This window comes from Oncorhynchus masou, chromosome 3 (assembly GCF_036934945.1).
Source record: "Oncorhynchus masou masou isolate Uvic2021 chromosome 3, UVic_Omas_1.1, whole genome shotgun sequence".
Classification (NCBI taxonomy): Eukaryota; Metazoa; Chordata; class Actinopteri; order Salmoniformes; family Salmonidae; genus Oncorhynchus; species Oncorhynchus masou.
The window spans coordinates 19,068,716-19,093,030 of record NC_088214.1 but is presented as its reverse complement, the minus strand read 5'-3'; the positions used below and the strand labels follow the sequence as shown (position 1 = coordinate 19,093,030).

General features: G+C 42.0%; 1 protein-coding gene across 1 annotated transcript in view; it reads left to right on the top strand.

Annotated features, from left to right (window-relative positions):
* The first annotated feature begins 98 nt into the window (after positions 1–98).
* LOC135507856 (epidermal growth factor receptor-like) overlaps positions 99–24,315 on the top strand; it is a 51,034-nt gene continuing 26,817 nt past the window's right edge. The window contains exon 1 of the mRNA XM_064927576.1: positions 99–365. Within this exon, the coding sequence (XP_064783648.1) occupies positions 272–365 (94 nt within the window). The 5' untranslated portion in view covers positions 99–271. The remainder of the gene's footprint in view (positions 366–24,315) is intronic.

The following is a 24,315-nucleotide window of genomic DNA, read 5'->3' as shown; positions in this document are numbered from 1 at the left end:
TGCAATTTCTTATCTGGTGACCTGAGAGGATGCATGAGAATTTACACCAGTGGTCCTCCCTACTGATGACGTCAGAAATCCCTTCGGTTTCTCTCGCTTTCCTTCGAACGTCTCGTACTGTTGAGAAATACAGGAGGAGAAGGAGCTGTCAAACGTGCAAGTAAAGATAAGCTTTCAGTTGACGCCACCTCACAGTTTTAATGTAAAGTTAGTTGGATTTTATGCATAATTAGTATGGACTGACACGTTTTCATACATTCGGTGGGGAAGAATGAAGACGAGTTTAACAAATACCATGTCTACACTGTTTCAAATCTGGATCATTTTCACCTCTTTGGTCTCCTATGCGTTGCCGGAAAAGAAAGGTAAGACAAAGAAATATCATGTGCTTATATTCGCCTATTTTAGTGAACATTTTTGGAATCCTAGTTGCGTTTCTTTAGATTATCAACGAAAGTTCAGGAATTTCACTACCGCGAGCGTAAAACACTTTCAAGATTTAGAAACTCCAGACAACCAGCATGGGAAAGAATCCAGTAACCTTAGTGAAGAGGTCTTGCTGGTTATTACTTGTCTGTGACGATGTAGCCCACTTGTAAAAAATAGTTCACTCAAGGTATATTATCATTGCCTACATTTTATGGAAAGTTCGGTGATAGACTTTCATAGTAGGTAGTGTTTGAGGTGCCAAGGAACACAAACATGGACCAATAGACCACTACAGCGCAATGACAGTACACATCCCATGCGAAACGAAGAATCTGTGCTGCATTCATAACCAAGTGGGAAGGTGGTATTTACCACATACGAATTGGGGAAAATCAACTTGAAAGCCCCTCCAACTGGTAATTACTAGGTCTATCATCCCTGTGCTCCGACTTCGCCCACATGCTGACATCTGACGTCACCTATTGAGGAAATGACATCAGTAACAGCATTTTCAGCAGTTAAATGCAACAACATTATTTATAAAAAACGATCCATTCATATCTTTATTGAACATTAATATCTTTACAAGCATGTACTTTTAGTGTATGGTTGACGCAGCTTGTTGGCCAACAAGTTCAAAGCATGTGAATGCATCCAACTGGTCTTTACAACTTGACAACTGGTAATTACCACCTTCCAGCTTGGTTAGGAATGCAGCATTAGGCAACGCACCATTCTAGCCATTGATGATTCCCTGGAAAGGGAGGAGAGTTGTTTTGCAATGACTTCCACTGTATCACAATTTACATTGTAACATATACTACATGACCAAAAGTTATGTGGACACCTGCTTGTCGAACATCTCATTCCAAAATCATGGGTATTAATATGTAGTTACTCTCCATTGCTGCTTATAACAGCCTCCATTCTTCTGGGAAGGCTTTACACTAGATGTTGGAACATTGCTGTGGGGACTTGCTTACATTCAATCACAAAATGCACTGATGTTGGGTGATTAGGCCTGGCTCACATTTGGTGTTCCAATTCCTCCTAAAGGTGTTCAATGGTGTTGAGGTCAGGGCTCTGTGCAGGCCAGTCAAGTTCTTCCATACCGATCTCAACAAACCATATCTGTATGGACCTCTGTCAGTGCACGGGGGCATTGTCATGCTGAAACTATAAAGGGCCTTCCCCAAACTGTTGCCACAAAGTTGGAAGCACAGAATCGTCTAGAATGTCATTGTATGCTGTATGTAGCATTAAGAATTCCCTTCACTTGAATTAAGAGGCCTAGCCCGAACCATGAAAAACAATCCCAGACCATTATTCCACATCCACCAAACTTTACAGTTGGCACTATGCATTGGTGCAGCTAGGGTTCTCCTGGCATCTGCCAAACCCAGATTCATCCGTCGGGCTGCCAGATGGTAAAGCGTCATTCATCACTCCAGAGAGTGCATTTCCACTGCTGAGTCCAATGGTGGCAAGCTTAACACCACTCCAGCCGACGCTTGGCATTGCGCATGGTGATATTAGGCTTGTGTGTGGCTGCTCGGTCATGGAAACCCGTTTCATGAAGCTCCCTAAGAACAGTTCTTATGCTGCCGTTGCTTCCAGAGGCAGTTTGGAACTCCGTGGTGAGTGTTGCAACCGGGGACAGATGATTTTTACATGCTTCAGCACCCGGCGGTCCCGTTCTGTGAGCTTGTGTGGCCTACCACTTCGCGGCTGAGCCGTTGCAGCTCCAAGAGGTTTCCACTTCACAATAACAGCACTTAGAGTTGACCGAGGCAGCTCTAGCAGGGCAGACATTTGACGAACTGACATCCTATGACGGTGCCACGTTGAAAGTCACTGAGCTCTTCAGTAAGACCCTTCTACTGAGATTACATGGCTGTGTGCTCGACTTTGTACACCTGCCAGCAACAGCTGTGGCTGAAATAGCCAAATCCACTAATTTGAAGGGGTGTCCACATACTTTCGTATATACAGTGTATGTTGGAGAACAATTTTTTGTACATACTTAATTGACCAGTGTTTTATTTTGTTTGAGTATGCCACTCACTTTACCTGCTGGATGATTTGTGTATTAGCTTTGAGAAACTCCAGGTGGTGATCCGCTTTACTTGGTCAGTTGCCATTGTCCACTCTTCTCTCCTGTTCTTTGGGACTTCACATTTTAGACTTGACGTTATCATAGGTTTCTTATCTTGGGGTGTTTTTTGCTCTCCCTACTATGTACTTTTGACACCTCAAATGCATTTAAACCAGAGTAAACCAGGAGCCAATAAGACTAACATCCAGTGAAGTACATGTTATCCCTCAGCTGACAAGAAGGCAAATTGATTACTTTGTGGTGGCAATATCGTGGAAAAAATCTTTATTGAGATCAAAACATTTATGTTTCATTTGAGTCATGTTGGGTAGCTTGCGGATGTTCTTATTTAGAGCGATTTACAAAAGTGCACTCAAACTCGGAGGCCAAATACATGGTTCCTGACTAGCTCCAATTGCAACAGGTTTCATCAGCTGGTTCTATTAAGTTTAAGGCTGGGAATTGTCAGGAACCCGACAATTCAGGTTATTATCACGATACTTGGGTGCCGATACAATATGTTTTGCGATTCTATTTGTATTGCGATTCGACACTGTGATTTAAAAAATAAAAAATAATTGTGGTTCGATGTTTTAAGCATATTGCTCACCATATGTCTGCCTCAGAGCGACCAGAAAACGAGTTTTGATCAGTCAGGGAACTAAGTGCTAAAAACAAATTGGCTCCCTATCTTAATAGAAGATGGAGAACAAGGTATGGAGGAAAACCACTTTTTGTGCAGGTATCCCCCCTCACTCATTAAGATACGATCCTTTCCCAGTCCTAGCCGGTGTTCACAGAATCATAACAAGGCAGGCGTGTTTGTGAGCCAAAAGACAGATTTCCTAAATATTTCCGAGCAGCTAAACAAACCCAGACAGATGCACATTGGCCCCCTGTTGTGAAAGGACCCTAAATAAGGCTTTTAGAGAGCCAATAAAAAGAGAGAGAAGCAAAGAAATAGTCACTGGACTGGAGAATTTGTCTTTTTAAGTTTCAGTACATAGAACATATGTTTAGAAAGATGGTGTTACATAGAATTTCACAGTCCTGCCATATGGTTTAATAGGACGAAGGCAAACGTGTTTTTGTTGTTTGGCCACGGGCTGTGACAGATGTTTCTTTTACTAGCAACTTTTTCATAACACACACTCACAGTTCGCAAAATATTCAAGCCAGAATGAACATGATGCGAAATTACAGTATGTTATAGTGTTAATTTGACATAATTCTCCTCATGTTGGCTAATGTCAAAACAACAATCTGAAACGTTTCAGTATGTCTTATAAAAGTAGCCGAGAGTTTCTGATTGCTGAGTGTTTGTGGTTACACATGAAGTCATGAGTTACTCAGTGAAGAGAAGATGTCACAATATGTTAATGAGGTGCAGGTTGTGCCTTGTCTTTCCCATTCAACTCATCTTTTGAAAAGTACTCTAAACTAGTGGATTTTTCTAGAATTCAAGAGACTATTCTATTTCTCTCCTGGGACTAAATGTCAGTGTTGAACTGGTGTGAGAAAAACACTAACAAACCTCCTAAATTAGTGACAACAAGAGCTGAAAGTCCTGCCTGAGTTTGCACTGGGGATCTGAATATATTTATGTGGTTATCCTGTATGCATGGGGATGACATCAAGGCAAAGCAGTGGGCTACAGGGCTCCTTATCCCCTCTTTGAGATGAGTGGGAGATTTGACAATGCATTTAGCAACAATTACCCATCTCCCACAGGAAGGTGGCCATGTCAATTCTTTTGATTTATTTTTTATTTTATTGAACCTTTTTTAACTAGGCAAGTCAGTTAAGAATAATGACTGCCTACCCCGGCTAAACCCTCCCCTAACCAAGATGTCGCTGTGCCGATGGTGCGCTGCCCTATGGGACACCCGATCACGGCCGGTTGTGATATAGCCCGGGATCGAACCAGGGTCTGTAGTAAAACATCTAGCATTAGAACGCTGTGCCACTCGGGAGGCCAAAGCGTTCTGCCAGTCCTAATGTGACAGCCTGGGCCTAGCACCCCATTTAGTGCTGGTGGTGGTGGGATTTAGGTAGAACTAGTGTTAAGAGATCTTCCAATGTTTATTTCTGCAATTTGGTACTAACCTGGTCCTAGATCTGTTTGCATTGTCTTGCCAACGCCATTGCTGTCATTGTCATGCCAAACAGACTACGTTGGCGCAGAGTTTCCCCTAGATAGTTTTTCACTGGCGGGGCCCCTAAATCAATATCCATGGACTTGAGTCAAGGGCCTGCCTACAATATTTGGTAAAAAAAAGTTAATCTGAGAGCTCATCTGATGTTTCTTCCCGCACGCCATTGGTATCAATGATGATAAACTGTTATCTTCTGAGAAGACGCTAATATAACCCAGATAATTATCCTCATCATCCACCCAGAAGCAATCACTCCAGCAAATATACATTACTGGGCTCGAATGCATTTCAGTCAATATGTCTTCCAGTGGATCTCTATTTGGAGAACTCGGAGATGGTTGAGATGGTTCTTGTTGCTGTCACCCCAAAATTCCAGTTTTTGATAGAGATGACACATCGAATTTGCAGATATATGGCTGACATTTCTTTCTTATTGCAGGCAGTCCTAAAAATTCCTCCCATCTTTTTGGTGTGTCATCTCATCACATCTCTCCCCATGCCAAGCTGTCAGAGAGAGAAGAGACATGGAGTAGGAAGAGGTCCTTTCTACCTGTCTCTGTGGGTCCAGAGACAATAAAAGATGACCTGTGTCAGATCAGTCTCATCATAGGGACATGTTCGCAGCTAAATCCTTAATCCCCATCACAACAACAGGCTGCCTGCGAAGCAAGGCCCGGCCTGCGTGGGCACAACTTACTAAGCCTCCTTATATCAATATGCTGCAATATTCTGCTATTCCCAGTTAATAGATGACTGGAGCTCTTGTATGATGGTAGGTCTGGGTGACTGAGAGCATGTGAGATGTGTAGGTATGTGTCCAGTGAAAGTGCCACAGCCAAACTGCTATCTTTTAATGAAGCTGTGTGAATACTATCATATATTCAGACTCATGGATCTCCCCTATTCTTTTATAAGAGAATATTACATATTGGCACAGCAGGTGCTGGAGGTCAAAGATCATGTTCAGGTTTGACCTGATGAAGACCTAAGGGATCAAATATTGCCAATAAAGCCTGGATTGCATTGTGCTTCCGATCCTTTTTTACCTTTGGCCTTCTTGCACACCTTCATTATCATACCTCAGTGCCACTGTACCATACCAGAAACCTTATCTTCCATAACACTTCATGTTCTCTGTTGGATTCCAACCAACATCTCTCTAGACTCTCCATCCGTCATCTATTGTTTTCCATATTTTCAGAAAAACATTTTATTTTCATTAAGGCCCACTCTGTAGGATCAGATTGATATTGCCGTTGTCGGGCATTAGTGAAATGTAGGTTACAATACTTCAGTAACCCTAGAATCTCAGCTTGGCTGTTCAGTAGAATCTAGGGGGTGCTTGTCTGGTTATTGTAGCCTCTCTAACAGACCTGGGTTCAAACAGTATTGGTTTTCTTTCAAATACTTTTGAGTGTTTGATTGAGCCCTGCTTAGAGTGCCAGAAGTGAGGGGATTGCACTTTTGGGACTAACTCATTGTTTCCATTGCGCCAGGGCAAGCTCAGTCAAGAGTAAGTAAAGTGTTTGAAAGAAAACAAACACTATTTGAACACAAGCGTGCTCTCTGACCTTCCCAGATTTCTCATCTGCTTAAGCCATTGTTGTGGATATGGCTTCTGGAGCATGGCCATGAGAGCTAACTGTGGGCTGTTGGGGGAAAACTCACTCTGTTTCTGCTACTCTCTTTGATAAACTAATCTACCTCAGAGTGGCAGAGAAAGATTACATTTGGAGTACGGTTTCACAGAGGGACAATGGTGTTTCTGTAGATTGCATGTATCCAGGAAGCAACACCTATAGATCTGCTGAGCATTGTGATCTATGGCCAACACGAGCAAGGGCACCAAGCTGTGGTTCACAATCAACAGCCTCTATGTGAAGGAGGTTTATGTCGTGCTGCATGAGGCAAATGGTGGTCACACCAGATACTGACTGGTCTTCTGATCCACACCCCTACCTTTTTTAAAGATATCTGTGACCAACCGATGCATTTCTGTAGTCCCAGTCATAGGACATTTATAGATTGTCCTAATGAATTTATTTAAATTGTCTGATTTACTTATATGAACTGTAACTCAGTAAAGTCTTTAATGTTTGCATATTGCATTTATATTTATGTTCTGTGTACAGTATGTAGAATATTGTTGGCCTGTTGGAAACTACAATTCCCTACAGTTCTGGCTTGATCTGATCTATCTCTATAGAGAAACTACACAATGTGTGCATTGAGCTCACCATAAAAAAGGTACATTGGCTGTTTAAAAAAAATAAAAAAAATAACAGGATATTCGGCTAATCGATCAGCACTATCATACACTGAGGCTATAGGAGCCCATTGTTATTCTTCAGTTCCGTTATGTCATTAGGACACCATTAATACCAGCTTGTTATCATTCATCTGGCTTCTGTTAATGTTTGCTGTCATAGAAATGAATCAATATGTGTCACGATAAGCAGTTCTTGTGCTGTTAGACATACCAGATGGTCAATAGTGATAGAAAGTATTGAACAGTCCCTATCTCACACAGACAGACTTACAGTTGATTACCTAGGGATACAAACAGTGTGTTTATTGATAGACTACTGTGTCATCACCAATGCAGAATCCTGAAGATATGCATGGGAAAGGGGACTTTGTCTGCATGTAGTTACTCATTGAGCTTATTTCTTTGTTTGTGGTAACAGAGTCATGGAGTTATTTTTGAGCCTTTCCATGATCCAGTGGGTCACCTGTGGCTGTGTGAGAGGCTCCAGTGGAAAGAGACGCATGAATTTAGTCTGGAAAAACTAGCTAAAGGTCCTGCTGCTATCTTACCATCTCAACAGGTGCAGCCAATCCGGTGTACCAGCAAAACAGCCCACTGTTCACTTGAGTTCTTCGACCCCCCCCCCCTCCTTATAATTACTGCATTCAAGCCATATTTAACCAATAACAAAGTTTATCACATAATACAGACTGTGAATTGAATGCTTTGACTGAATATGAATGTTGTCTTCTCCATAACCAAAATCACTCCCAATCACTCCCACTCCATTAATACAACACACAGATAACTTACAATATTTGTATATGTTTTTGCATGATTTATAAATGTAGCATATTCGGTGACAGTAGGCCTGCATCAATATACAGCAGCAAACAGCTATTCAAATATTGAACAGCAATAATGGCACAAACATTGGCAGTTGTTCCTCCGTGTTGTAAAAGAGACGAAGACCAGAGCCATAAGTGCAAAAGGGGTTGTATGTCAATAAAACCATATTGATGACGGCTAATTGAAAAAAACACTTCCAGTTCCCTTGCTTGGTTTTTGTCTGCTTGGTTAGCTGAAAGCACTGAAATGGTTTATGCAAACAGAAGTAGTACGTAAAGATGGAAAGTGGCAAATAAATGCATTTTCTCTAGTTCCTCTCCTCTCTCTCCTCTCCCTCTCTCCCCTCTCCCCTCTCTCCTCTCTCTTCTCTCCTGTCTCTCTCTCTCTCCTGTCTCTCTCTCTCTCTCCTGTCTCTCTCTCTCCTGTCTCTCTCTCTCTCCTGTCTCTCTCTCTCTCCTGTCTCTCTCCTGTCTCTCTCTCCTCTGTCTCTCTCTCCTGTCTCTCTCTCCTGTCTCTCTCTCCTGTCTCTCTCTCCTGTCTCTCTCTCCTGTCTCTCTCTCCTCTGTCTCTGTCTCTCTCCTCTGTCTCTGTCTCTCTCCTCTGTCTCTGTCTCTCTCCTCTGTCTCTGTCTCTCTCCTCTGTCTCTGTCTCTCTCCTCTGTCTCTGTCTCTCTCCTCTGTCTCTGTCTCTCTCCTCTGTCTCTGTCTCTCTCCTCTGTCTCTCTCTCTCTCCTCTGTCTCTCTCTCTCTCCTCTGTCTCTCTCTCTCTCCTCTGTCTCTCTCTCTCTCCTCTGTCTCCTCTGTCTCTCTCTCTCCTCTGTAGTGTGGTTTTCCACTTTAATTTTGAGTGTGACTCCAAATCCAGACCTCCATGGGTTGATAAATTTGATTTCCATTGATAATTTGTGTGATTTTGTTGTCAGCACATTCAATTATGTAAAGAAAAAGGTATTTAATAAGAATATTTCATTCATTCAGATCTAGGATATGTTATTTTAGTGTTCCTTTTATTTTTTTGAGCAGTGTATGTAATTTGTCCACTTTTATATGTAAATTCATTCTCCTATCTGTTCTGAATCTAGATTGAGATTCGGAATGTTTGCCTTCTATTTTCCCTTCCAGTTGTAGATCTAGGTTGCTGCTTGTTTTATGATATCTTGATTATGAGGAATCCCTATTCACTCTGGCCCCTATTCTGACCTGAGTTAAGCTCACGTAAATGGAACGTAATTCCCTTTTTATATGTCTTCCTCCCAGACAAACTAAACAACTTCTTTGCTCGCTTTGAGGACTATACAGTGCCATCGACACGGCCCACTACCAAAACCTGTGGGATCTCCTTCACCGCAGCCAACGTGAGTAAAACATTTAAATGTGTTAACCCTAGCAAGGCTGCCGGCCCAGACGGCATCCCTAACCGCGTCCTCAGAGCATTATCAGACCAGCTGGCTGGTGTGTTTAAGGACATATTCAATCAATCCCTATCCCAGTCTGCTGTTCCCATATGCTTCAAGAGGGCCACGATTGTTCCTGTTCCCAAGAAAGCTAAGGTAACTGAGCTAAATGATAATCACCCTGTAGCACTCGCTTCAGTCATCATGAAGTGCTTTGAGAGACTAGTCAAGGATCATATCACCTCCACCCGACTTGACACCCTAGACCCACTCCAATTTGCTTACCGCCCCAATGGGTTAACACCATAGTACCCTCCAAACTCATCATTAAGCTCGAGACCCTGGGTTTCAACCCCGCCCTGTGCAACTGGGTCCTGGACTTTCTGCCGGGACGCCCCCAGGTGGTGAGGATAAGAAACAACATCTACACCCCGCTGATCCTCAACACTGGGGCTCCACAAGGGTGTGTTCTCAGCTCTCTCTTGTACTCCCTATCCACCAATGACTGTGTGGCCATGCATGCCTCCAACTCAATCATCAAGTTTGCAGATGACACTAGTGGTAGGCTTGATTACCAACAACGACGAGACGGCCTACAGATCAAATCAAATTTATTTATATAGCCCTTCGTACATCAGCTGATATCTCAAAGTGCTGTACAGAAACCCAGCCTAAAACCCCAAACAGCAAGCAATGCAGGTGTAGAAGCACAGAGAGGAGGTGAGGGCCCTTGGAGTGTGGTGTCAGGAAAATAACCTCCCACTCAACGTCAATAAAACAAAGGAGATGATCGTGTACTTCAGGAAACAGCAGAGGGAGCACCCCCTATCCACATCGAAGGGACAGTAGTGGAGAAGGTGGAAAGTTTTAAGTTCCTTGGCGTACACATCACAGACAAACTGAAATGGTCGACCCACACAGACAGCATGGTGAAGAAGGCGCAACAGAAAAAGAAATTAGTGAGGTCTGCTGCCTGTTCACCCCGCTATCTTCCAGAAGGCGAGATCAGTACAGGTGCATCAAAGCTGGGATCGAGAGACTGAAAAACAGCTTATATCTCTGTTAAACAGCCATCTATCAGACTGTTAAACAGCCATCACTAACATTGAGTGGCTGCTGCCAACATACTGATTCAAATCTCTAGCCACTTGAATAATTCAAATTGATGGAATAAATGTATCACTAGTCACATTTAACAATGCCACTTTATATAATGTTTACATACCCTATATTTCTCATATGTACAGTGGGGCAAAAAAGTATTTAGTCAGCCACCAATTGTGCAAGTTGTCCCACTTAAAAAGATGAGAGGCCTGTAATTTTCATCATAGGTACACTTCAACTATGACAGACAAAATGAGAAATAAAAACTGAATTTATTTTCAAATTATGGTGGAAAATAAGTATTTGGTCACCTACAAACAAGCAAGATTTCTGGCTCTCACAGACCTGTAACTTCTTCTTTAAGAGGCTCCTCTGTCCTCCACTCGTCACCTGTATTAATGGCACCTGTTTGAACTTGTTATCAGTATAAAAGACACCTGTCCACAACCTCAAACAGTCACACTCCAAACTCCACTATGGCCAAGACCAAAGAGCTGCCAAAGGACACCAGAAACAAAATTGTAGACCTGCACCAGGCTGGGAAGACTGAATCTGCAATAGGTAAGCAGCTTGGTTTGAAGAAATCAACTGTGGGAGCAATTATTAGGAAATGGAAGACATACAAGACCACTGATAATCTCCCTCGATCTGGGGCTCCACGCAAGATCTCACCCCGTGGGGTCAAAATGATCACAAGAACGGTGAGCAAAAATCCCAGAACCACACGGGGGACCTAGTGAATGACCTGCAGAGAGCTGGGACCAAAGTAACAAAGCCTACCATCAGTAACACACTACGCCGCCAGGGACTCAAATCCTGCAGTGCCAGACGTGTCCCCCTGCTTAAGCCAGTACATGTCCAGGCCCGTCTGAAGTTTGCTAGAGAGCATTTGGATGATCCAGAAGAAGATTGGGAGAATGTCATATGGTCAGATGAAACCAAAATATAACTTTTTGGTAAAAACTTAACTCGTCGTGTTTGGAGGACAAAGAATGCTGAGTTACATCCAAAGAACACCATACCTACTGTGAAGCATGGGGGTGGAAACATGCTTTGGGACTGTTTTTCTGCAAAGGGACCAGGACGACTGATCCGCGTAAAGGAAAGAATGAATGGGGCCATGTATCGTGAGATTGAGTGAAAACTTCCTTCCATCAGCAAGGGCATTGAAGATGAAACGTGGCTGGGTCTTTCAGCATGACAATGATCCCAAACCCACCACCTGGGCAACGAAGGAGTGGCTTCGTAAGAAGCATTTCAAGGTCCTGGAGTGTCCTAGCCAGTCTCCAGATCTCAAACCCATAGAAAATCTTTGGAGGGAGTTGAAAGTCCGTGTTGCCCAGCAACAGCCCCAAAACATCACTGCTCTAGAGGAGATCTGCATGGAGGAATGGGCCAAAATACCAGCAACAGTGTGTGAGAACCTTGTGAAGACTTACAGAAAACGTTTGACCTCTGTCATTGCCAACAAAGGGTATATAACAAAGTATTGAGAAACTTTTGTTATTGACCAAAAACTTATTTTCCACCATAATTTGTAAATAAATTCATTAAAAATCCTACAATGTTATTTTCTGGATTTGTTTTCTTCTCATTTTTTCTGTCATAGTTGAAGTGTACCTATGATGAAAATTACAGGCCTCTCTCATCTTAAGTGGAGAACTTGCACAATTGGTGGCTGACTAAATACTTTTTTGCCCCACTGTATATACTGTACTCGATACCATCTACTGCATCTTGCCTATGCCGTTCGGTCATCGCTCATCCATATATTTATATGTATGTATTCTTATTCATTCCTTTAAACTGTGTGTAAAAGGTAGTTGTTGTGAAATTGTTAGATTACTTGTTAGATATTACTGCATGGTCGGAACTAGAAGCACAAGCATTTCGCTACACTCGCATTAACATCTGCTAACCATGTGTATGTGACTAAGAAAATGTTATTTGATTAGATTTGCTCTCTAGCGTATTCTGACCTTGAACTTAAGCATTAGAATGGCATGCTATTCACCCGCTATTCGTTTTGGGTCGAAATTGAATAAATTAAGTTCTGGTAAAGGTGTGTCTACAGATACATCTTATTCTTACCTGGACTTCATTCCCTGATAATTCCATCAACTTTAGGAAACCATGAATAAGGTTTCCTCTCCCTCTAACTCCTCTCCCTCTCTCCTCCCACTCCTCTCCCTCTCCCACTCCTCTCCTCTCCTCCTCCTATCCCACTCTTCTCCCTCGCCTCCTCCCTCTCCTATCCCACTCTTCTCTCTCTCCCACACTCCAACTCCTCTCCCTCTCCTCCAACTCCTCTCCAACTCCTCTCCCACTCTCCTCCAACTCCTCTCCCTCTCTCCTCCCACGCCTCTCCCTCTCCCACTCCTCTCCTTTCCTCCTCCCTCTCCTATCCCACTTCTCCCTCTCCCACTCTCCTCTCCCACTCTCCTCTCCCACTCTTCTCCCTCTCCATGAATAAGGTCTAGCGAACCTACCGGTTCCAAGTCAGAAAAGCATTTACAGTACTTTATTTTTTCAGATAGAAATAACAACATTCTCTATGCACTCTAATTAACAACTTGATAAGAGCTAGGTAAATGAGTAGTCCGAATGGATAAAGGAATTGTACATCTAAATTACACTTGTTTTAGATATATTTTGACCTTATCACTGGAGGCAAATGTGAAACCAGTCATTTTGTAGGAAACTGAAGCATGAAAGTTTATGAAATGATTATGCACTATCTGTCACGCCCTGACCTTTGAGAGCCTTTTTATTTCTCTATTTTGTTAGCTCAGGGTGTGATTTGGGTGGGCATTCTAGTTTGTCTGTTTCTTTGTTGGCCGGGTATGGTTCCCAATCAGAGGCAGCTGTCTATCGTTGTCTCTGATTGGGAATCATACTTAGGCAGCCTTTTCCCCACCTGTGTTTGTGGGTAATTATTTATTTTCTGTGTGTTTGTGTGCGTCATGGTTGCGTCACGTTCGGTTTCTGTTTACCTGTTTTTTTGTGAAGGTTTCACTTTATTAAAGCTGTGGAATTACATGCACGCTGCGCCTTGGCTCATTGATGACATGGAGTTTGAAGACCGTGAACGTGACACTATCAAATGTCTTAATTATAGGTAGGGTTATAGGTAGGGTTGCACATTTTGGGGAATATTCAGAGGTGGAAACTTTCCATTGGAATTAGTGGGAATATATGCAAATGTAATATTAATACCATTTAAATGTAGATGTTTTTGCTTTGGATATATCTACCATATCATATGGAGACAAACAAACATTTTACGTGTCGACAGAAAAGTGGTCCAGGCCAATTGGCAAAGGAGGTATTGTCACCCTAGAATTAGCTGGTATATGGTCCTAGCTCGAGGCTAGCTGGTGCTTGCTTCGGGACAGAGGCGTTAGCTAACAGTAGCCACTCGTTTGAAGCTATCTAGCTGTGATGATCTGGTGTAATGATGCAGAGCGGCAGGAATCCGGTGATATGGTAGAGAGAAGCAGTCCGATATGCTCTGGGTTGATATCGCGCTGTGCAGACTGGCAGGTGTTGTCTGAGCTAAGGCTGGCTGATGACCGAGGAAAAAGGTGAAGACCGCTAGCTGTGGCAAACAAATACTAGTAGCTAGTTAGCTGGCTAGCTCCTGATGGAAGTTCCAGTTATAAGGAATAAAAATAGATCCATACCACATTGGATGAGGCGGGTTTGTAGATAAAGTGACATTAAGATATATGCAAACAAGTCTGGCTATTTACAAGACAAAGACACACGTCTTACTGCTACTCCATTGTCTGTCACCAGTGCAAATACCTTGTATGGGTCAAGGTCATTGATGACTGCCTTCAGCTCATCTGCAATATAGAGACCAAAGTGTCTGTTGTCCCTTGTGTCTGTGCTCTTATAGAATACTGGTTGAGGGGTGGAGATGATGTAGTTAATTATTCCTTGCCCACAAACATTCGACCGCCCATCAGAGATGATTCCATTGCAGTCTGCTTTCTCTAGGGTTTGCTTGACTTGAACTCTGCATCCAGCAAATTAGTAGATAAAGCATGTCTGGTTGGAGGGGTGTATGTGTAACGGATGTGAAACGCTAGCTTAGTTAGCGGTGGTTCGCGCTAAATAGCATTTCAATCGGTGACGTCACTTGCTCTGAGACCTTGAAGTAGTAGTTCCCCTTGCTCTGCAAGGGCCGCGGCTTTTGTGGGCGCGATGGGTAACGATGCTTCGAGGGTGACTGTTGTTGATGTGTGCAGAGGGTCCCTGGTTCGTGCCCGGGTATGGGCGAGGGGACGGTTTAAAAAAGTTATACTGTTACATATGGTGGGCAAAGAACATTCAGAAATTTCTTCCAATACACATTGCCTGTGATCATCAGAGCTGAACCAGTTGCATACACAGCTCTAGCTAGACATTCATCAGCATTTCTCTGACTTCGTTACTCCATATGGGTAAAAAACAACAACTTTGGATTCCAGGAGGACCGTAAGCTGCTGCTATCGATAAGGTGTCAGATTCATCATTTTCACCTCGAATATAAGTAGTGACTTTTGTCAGAGGTTGTGAGAGCTGAAGGAATTTTATGCACTTGGCCAGATGATTCTGCATCTTTGTTGCATTCTTCACATAGGATTTGGCACTGTATTTGCAAATGTACACAGCTTTTCCTTCTACATTTACTGCAGTGAAATGTCTCCACACATCAGATAGTGCCCGTGGCATTTTCCTGTGAAGATTTCACATTTTTTTAAAGAATATAAATAAATACAATTCCATGTACAGATAAATAGTTAAGCAGTTAGATTAAACAACTCCTTTGTAAGATAAATGTTTTAAAATGAAACGTATGGCAACAGGTGAATTAACACTCCTCAGTTAGGAGGCTCAAGCAAGCTAAAACACACCTGTTAGCAAAAACTAACTAGCAGAAATTGTTAAGTTAGAAATTATTTTAACACACTTTGTTGTAGGCTACTATTTACTAGTTAACAAAAAATCATGTATGTCATATAAAATATATTCACCTCACCCAGTATTTTAATCAAAACTTACCAGAAAGCATGTAGTCCTTGGCTCAGACCATGTAGTAGTGTGGGCTCAATAGCATCTCATTAGTGTGCAAGATCTTGACAATCAGCTGTACATGTGATGGAAGAGTGCACTGCACATGTGATGGAAGAATGCACTGTGCATGCAGAGGGTTGCAATTCCATTGAATTGGAGATAGTCTAACCAAAATATGCCACAAGACCTAGAATTGCCTTGTGTGTTCCACAAAAAAGGTTCACTTTTATGAGCTAACTTTTTGGGGGTGAATTTAAGCAAAAATCCCCAAATTCCAGGGCTTAACATCCCATTTACCGGAAAGTTTCCGACCCTGAGCAGCCCTAATTTTTTGGCTACCCCGAACTCTGTCTCCGTTTTCTACCGTGTTAAATATCAATATCAGTGTCGACCTTCAGTAGGCCTAATTACCGCACACATTCATCTTCCAATTTCCCTAGGTATAGTCTACATTATTGTTCCATTTAATTACATTGTTTCGTTTACCTTCATTTGTTTACCTTACGCACTCTGATTTTAAATTTCATTCAAACACTGAAAACTGTCCCACTTGCTGGCCAACAGATTTTCTTGTGGTGTTTTCATTTAATATTGTTTTCAGTACTTTTATCTCAAGCCATCCTTTAAATATGGTGTTCCTTTTTTAGTTCTAATTTTATCGACAGTTCAGAATATTAGGGATAAATTAAAGAAAGCCATCTAAATGTATGCATATTAGTCTCCGTTTCAGCACCAATTAGTAGATTTGAAAATACTCTGATCTTGTAGATAATTTAGGTTTTGAAAAGTATTTATGAATCATAAAAAAACAGGTTTGGAGAGTCTTTACACACGAAAGAAAGAAAATGGTGGTTTGATTCATTCTGAAAATGGTAATGTTGGAAGATTAGTGCACATAGAATTATAATAGGGAGAAGAGTGTACAATAGTAGGCTATACCCTCGTCTATTGCTTGCACAAACCATGGAACTCTGCCAAGTATTGCGCCATGCTTCAGGTTCAAACTTTTACGGCTTCTGCTCTCCGCTCCATGACAATTGAATTAGCCTACATGTCTTTCAAAAAATATACAGTGCATTCAGAAAGTGTTCAGACCCCCTGACTTTTTCCAGATTGTTAGGTTAGTCTTATTCCCCCCCCCAAAAAAAGAAAATTCTTCTCATCAATCTACACACAATATTCCATAATGACAAAGCGAAAACTGGTTTTTAGAAATGTTTGCAAATGTATATAAAAAAAACAGAATTGCCTTATTTACATAAGTATTCAGACCCTTTGCTATGAGACTTGAAATTGAGCTCAGGTGAATCTTGTTAACATTGGTCATCCTTGATGTTTCTACAACTTGATTGGAGTCCACCTGTGGTAAATTCAATTGATTGGACTTGATTTTGAAAGGCACACGCCTGTCTCTATATAAGGTCCCACAGTTGACAGTGCATGTCAGAGCAAAAGCCAAGCCATGAGGTTAAAGGAATTGTTCGTAGAGCTCCGAGACAGAATTGTGTCGAGGCACAGATATGGGGTAAGGTAACAAAACATTTCTACAGCATTGAAATTCCCCAAGAACACAGTGGCCTCCATCATTCTTAAATGGAAGAAGTTTGGAATCACCAACACTTCTAGAGTTGGCCATCCCCGGCCAAACTGAATAATCGGGTTAGTGAGGTGACCAAGAACCCGATGGTCACTCTGACAGAGGTCTAGAGTTCCTCTGTGGAGATGGGACAACCTTCCAGAAGGACAACCATTTATGGAGCACTCCACCGATCAGACGGAAGCCACTCTTCAGTAAAAGGCACATGACCGCACACTTGGAGTTTGCCAAAAGCACCTAAAGGACTCTGACCATGAGAAAAAAAGATTCTCTGGTCTAAGGAAACCAAGATTGAACTCTTTGGCCTGAGTGCCAAGTGTCATGTCTGGAGGAAACCTGGCACCATCCCTAAGATGAAGCATGGTGGTGGCAGGATCTTGCTGTGGGGATGTTTTTCAGCGGTAGGGACTGGGAGACTAGTCGGGATGAAAACCTGCTCCAGAGCGCTCGGGACCTCAGACCGGTGCGAAGGTTCACCTTCCAACAGGACAACGACCATAAGCACACAGCCAAGACAACGCAGGAGTGTCTTCGAGACAAGTCTCTGAATGTCCTTGAGTAGCCCGGCCAGCCTGGATTTGAACCCGATTGAACATCTCTGGAGAGATCTGAAAATAGCTGTGCTAACGACGCTCCCCATCCAACCTAACAGAGCTTGTGAGGATCTGCGGAGAAGAATGGGAGAAACACCCCAAATACGAGACTGTAATTGCTTCCAAAGATGCTTCAACAAAGTACTGAGTAATGGGTCTGAATTAGAGGTCGACCGATTAATTAGGGCCGATTTCATAACAATCGGAAATCGGTATTTTGGGGCGCCGATTTGCCAATTTTTTAAATATATTTTTTATACCTTTATTTAACTAGGCAAGTCAGTTCAGAACACATTCTTATTTTCAATGACGGCCTAGGAACGGTGGGTTAACTGCCTTGTTCAGGGGCAGAAAGACAGGTTTTCACCTTGTCAGCTCAGGGGATCCAATCTTGCAACCTTACAGTTAAGTTGTCCAACGCAATAATGACCTGCCTCTCTCTCGTTGCATTCCACAAGGAGACTGCCTGTTGCGCGAATGCAGTAAGCAAAGTTAAGTTGCTAGCTAGCATTAAACTTATCTTATAAAAACAATCAATCATAATCACTAGTTAACTACACATGGTTGATATTACTAGATATTATCTAGTGTGTCCTGCGTTGCGTATAATCTGACTGAGCATACAAGTATCTAAGTATCTGACTTAGCGGTAGTGGTAGGCAGAAGCAGGCTTGTAAACATTAATTCAAACTGCACTTTCGTGCGTTTTGCCAGCAGCTCTTCGTAGTGCGTCAAGCATTGCGCTGTTTATGACTTCAACTCCCGAGATGAGGCTGGTGTAACCGAAGTGAAATGGCTAGCTGGTTAGCGTGCGCTAATAGCGTTGCAAATGTCACTCGCTCTGAGCCTTCTAGTAGTTGTTCCCATTGCTCTGCATGGGTAACACTGCTTCGATGGTGGCTGTTGTCGTTGTGTTGCTGGTTTGAGCCCAGGGAGGAGCGAGGAGAGGGACGGAAGCTATACTGTTACACTGGCCATACTAAAGTGCCCATAAGAACATCCAATAGTCAAAGGTTAATGAAATACAAATGGTATAGAGAGAAATAGTCCTATAATTCCTATAATAACTACAACCTAAAACTTCTTACCTGGGAATATTGAAGACTCATGTTAAAAGGAACCACCAGCTTTCATATGTTCTCATGTTCTGAGCAAGGAACTGAAATGTTAGCTTTCTTACATAGCACATATTGCACTTTTACTTTCTTCTCCAACACTTTGTTTTTGCATTATTTAAACCAAATTGAACATGTTTCATTATTTACTTGAGGCTAAATATATTTTATTGATGTATTATATCAAGTTAAAACAAGTGTTCATTGAGTATTGTTGTAATTGACATTATTACAAATAGTTTTCTTTTTTTTTTATTTTTATTTTTAAAATCGGCCAATTAATCGGTATCAGCTTTTTGGGTCCTCCAATAATCGGTATCTGCATTGAAAAATCATAATCGATTGACCTCTAATCTGAATACTTATTTAAATGTAATATTTCAGTTTTGAATTTTGAATAGATTGCAAACATTTCAAAAAATCTGTTTTTTGATTTGTAATTATGGGGTATTGTGTGTAGATTGATGAGGGGAAATAATAAAAAATAAAAATTAGAATAAGGCTGTAAGGTAACAAAATGTGGGAAAAAAAAGTGGAAAAAGTCTTGGCGTCTGAATACTAATACGTTACTAATGATCCACAGCAACAACCACACGACTGTTACGGCATTTAAAGTGGAACCAAATTAAGGTAAACAAATAGAATAATAATGTAGGCTATACCAGCTGAAGGGAACTAACAGTAAATTGTCAGTTGAATATGTGTGGTTATTAGGCCTACTGACGGTCGATACTTAACATGGTAGAAAAAGGAGACCGAGAAATTCGGGGTAGCCTATAATTAAGACATTTGAGAGTGCCAGTCCCTGCAAGTCATAAGGCCAATTTAAGTTCTGCATAACCGCACAGCATTTACAGGGGTGCAAACTTGTCACCTTTTGGCGAAATTCGTCGTTTTGAATCCAAAATAGTGATTCGTGTAGATTCGATGAGAAAAGTTCGGGGGGAGCTTAGATCACTACTGGCTGATGCGCATTTGGAGCAATATTGGCTGTATCCGAGGCTCAGCCAATCGTTTACATACAACAGAATACAGCGCAGCATGCGACTGAAGAAAGAAGAGACAACCAATTTACTAGTTACAGCATCCGCGTGCGCTCTGGAAAGGCAGCGCGTCTCCTGAACGATAACGAGGAGGTGACGTTAGGGGAGAAGCCTGACCACGGAGACCGGGTGAGAAGGTGATGAAACGGACTTCACGTGCTATAACTACTAAAATAGAGCAAAAAATAGAATGCCTGTTTGTCTCATTCTATTTCTACATTAAGATGTTTTTTTCCCCAACTGCAATATTTATGTGTGTGGTCACAAGCGTTCTATTATAAAGGCTGTCATGGTTAACTGCAATATTAGTGTATTGTTTTTTTTCTCAAGACTTGATTGTCATTTGCAGTAAAGTCTAGTCAACAAATAACATTGGATTTCTTTCTTTACATTTTTTTAGCTCTGAATTAGGTTCACATGAACCACTTTTTATTTTACACACAGAGACTGATCATGTAGATCATATTATTTGTTGTTTAATTAGTTAAAACCTGCATTTCTCCCTAGCAGGGATTTTTTTTTGCATGTTTCAGTGCAAAAAAAAGTCACCTTTTTGGGCCCTCGGCAGTTCGCATCCCTGCAGTTAATCAATTGTACTGCTTCAGTTTGCTGCCATATGACAGGTTTTTTTTCTCTCCAATGATTATAAGGTAAAATAAATCTAAAACAAGTGTCATTTATAATTCCTTTTCCAAACAGACTCATTTACCTAGCTCTTATCAATAGCTCTTATCAAGTTGTTAATTAGAGTGCATAGAGAATGATGTTATTTCTAACTGAAAAAATAAAGGACTCTAAATGCCTTTCCGACTTGGAACCGGTAGGTTCGCTAGACCTTATGGTTTCCTCACACGTAAAGGTGGTGGAATTATCAGGGAATGAAGTCCAGGTCAGAATAAGACTTATCTGTAGACACCTCCACCACACCTTCATTTGTTCAATCTTTACCCAAACGAATAGCTGGTGAATAGTGTGCTATTGTCATGCTTAAGTTCAAGCATCAACCAGTGGGTCTTGCGACGGGTATACAGAGATGAGGAGTATAGAGTGCAGTGATATGTCCTATAAGGATCATTGGTGGCAAATCTGATGGCCGAATGGTAAAGAACATCTAGCCGCTCGAGAACACCCTTACCTGCCGATCTATAAATTATGTCTCCGTAATCTAGGATGGGTAGGATGGTCATCTGAATCAGGGTTAGTTTGGCAGGTGGAGTGAAAAAGGAGTGATTACGATAGAGGAAACCAAGTCCAGATTTAGCTTTAGCCTGCAGCTTGTGTGCTAAGAGAAGGACAGTGTACCGTCTAGCCATACTCCCAAGTACTTGTATGAGGTGACCACACCTGTGGGGAGAGGGGCATTCTTCTTACCAAACCACATGACCTTTGTTTTGGATGTGTTCAGAACAAGGTTAAGGGTAGAGAAAGCTTGTTGGACACAAACGTTGTTGTAAGGGATTTCCTCCTCTTCTTCCGAAGAGGAGAGGCGAGAAGGATCAGAGGACCAATATGCGGCGTGGTAAGTGTCCATGGTTCCTTTAATAAGAAATAATACACATGAACAACTGAATACAAAAACAATAAACGTGGAATGAACAAAACCCAAAACAGTACCGTGTGGTGAAAAAACACAGACATGGAAACAAACACCCACAAACACACAGTGAAACCCAGGCTACCTAAGTATGATTCTCAATCAGAGACAACTAATGACACCTGCCTCTGATTGAGAACCATACTAGGCCGAAACATAGAAATCCCCGAATCATAGAAAAACAAACAGACTGCCCACCCCAACTCACACCCTGACCATACTAAATAAAGACAAAACAAAGGAAATAAAGGTCAGTTGTTGTAGAGCATTTAACACAAAAATCTGAAAAACATGGGCCTTTGACTACATTGTGAAGTCATGCATGCTTTAGGCCTACTATGTGTGTTATCCCCCTGGCTCCTGATCAACAGCCTCTTTTGACTTGACTCATTCTGTGGGCTGGATTCACTAAACACACACAAGGTACCAAGAGCTTAACTCAACAGGAGCTTTACTCAACGGGCCGGCTGGTCAGTCTGTAACATCTACAATCTTTACTCAACGGGCCGGCTGGTCAGTCTGTAACATCTACAATCTTTACTCAACGGGCCGGCTGGTCAGTCTGTAACATCTACAATCTTTACTCAATGGGCCGGCTGGTCAGTCTGTAACATCTACAGATTACAGACATCTACAGAGTGCTGTCTTGTTTGTTTGTTACAAGTTCCAATGCACTTATTATATGCTAGAGGGAGAGGGAGCAATTTAGTGAGAGAGTGAGTGCAGAGAGTAAGAGAGCAGGAGATAGAGAGAAGGGGGAGGAAAGAGAGGGAAACTAAATGCATCGAGCCTCTGATCCATAAACACAGACAGACCCTGAATGTATAGCTCCATCTCTGTGGGAAGCACAACCCCGTTAAAAGGTTCTTTCTCCACCGCTTTGGTGTCTGCTGCGACACTGGCTTGTATATCTTCTGGGGTGTTAATGGGCTATGTCAACGTCACTTTTAGACACTGGGATTTATGACAACAGGGGGAGAAAGGCCAGTTCCTTAACTGATATTTATGGGCACCAGAGAATGCACTTAGATGGGTCAATGTTTCAGATAATAAGGCTGAAATATCCCGATTTTACCTGATGTACCTGTCTGATAAACATTTCGGCATAAAGCAAGCAACATTACATAGTGTCACTAAAGCTTTGTATTAACAGCCTACACTATAACTACTATATAAATACTAACTAATGTGCACGTGCATGATGTTAAAACTACAATATGAGTACAACATTTGTTGGGGGAACTGGTAAACCCTTACTTAGGTCGACTGTATGTTACTGGGGAGGAAATTACAGACATTGCACCTGATGACATAGTGCCTAGCCCTGTATGAGTTACAGACATGATTGTAGGGTAGCAGGCAACACTAGGCAGGCTAGGACGTCATAGCCAGGCTGGACAGACAAGCATTTCAGCCCTCGCTGTCTCACCCTCCAGTCTAGCCTTAGAATCTGACAGTGAAATACTTACACTCTTGTCTCTGACATGTTGGCTCAGCATTCCCGAATATTCCCATTACAGAATGTTGAATTTTTAAAATTTCAACGTACTTTCCCTGTTTTTGTCCTGATGTTGGAGGTAATCTGAGACAAAATATTCACAGGGAAGCGTTATAACCCTACCTTCAGTATATCGTTTTTATTCGCCGCGTCAAACACTTGCACAATATGTGTAACGGTTTTCTATATGCGAAGGAGAGTCGGACCAAAATGCGGCGTGGCTATTGAGATTCATGTTTAATGAAAACACAAATCAATACAAACCAATAACGTCACGTGAAAACCGAAACAGCCTAAACTAACACACAACAAGGACAATCACCCACGAAACACTCAAAGAATATGACTGCCTAAATATGGTTCCCAATCAGAGACAACGATAAACACCTGCCTCTGATTGAGAACCACTTCAGACAGCCATAGACTAATCTAGAAAACCCCACTAAGCTACAATCCCAATACCTGTGAAAAAAACCCAAGACAAAACACACCACATACAAAAACCCATGTCACACCCTGGCCTGACCAAATAGATAAAGAAAACACAAAATACTAAGACCAGGGCGTGACAATATGGCCAAGCCTAACTGAACCACAAACTGAACATTGTCCCAGGGAATCAGCTGGCAAATTTCACAAACACTTCCAGCTGGTAGTGAGGAAACATGCTTCAGTCGACTACGTTCAGATACATTCGGCTATTGTTGAAATATTTTGCATCACATACAATGCGTCAGGACATTGAAAATACAAGTGACAGAAATGACCGACGCCGCAAAAAGTAACGGTATCCAAGTGTTGTTTACCCATCTCCACCTCCTACCATCAAACGGACCAACAGCACAGACACCCGGTAAAGTACGTCTAAATATCATTCTGGCCTGTAGAGCAGGGGACTCCAACAGGTCAAAGGTCGATCGGGAGTTACCATTAGCTCACAGACCACCAATGAATAGCTCGCCAAACAATTCTGAATGTGCAAGTAATTTTCAAGTGTTCCACCGCAAACTGTCATAAACAAATCTCTTAAGTGTCAGACACCGCAAGGTCCCAGCTACTATTTAGAAAACGCAACATTGCCATTATCCCACCCCAGGTTAGCCAGTAGTGAGTGATAGGTCGTTTGTGAACGAACAGCTCTTTTTTGAAAGGCTCTTTTTGGTGACAGTCGGGAACCGAATCGCATATGTGAAGGAGCCGTTCATTTGGCTCCCTGATTGTCATGCTTTTACTAGTGCTTTATGAGCTCTAGACATCGATTATCTGGAGATAAGTTATAAGTTATAAAAACATTGTCTGAAGATGTGCAGGAACAATATAGTGAGGAGAGAGCCTCATTCGGTCTTCATCTTTTTTTGCAGGCTATCTAATAATTTGGTCAGGTAAAAATGTATTTCAACTCACATTTCATGATCTGACATAGGCAACATTTTAGGCTTTACATTTTTTCATGCTTTTAGGTCAATTTCGAAGCATTACTAAGCAAAGAGCTGTTTGGGGGGCCAAATGAAAGGCTTTTTTATGTGAACGGAGCAAAATG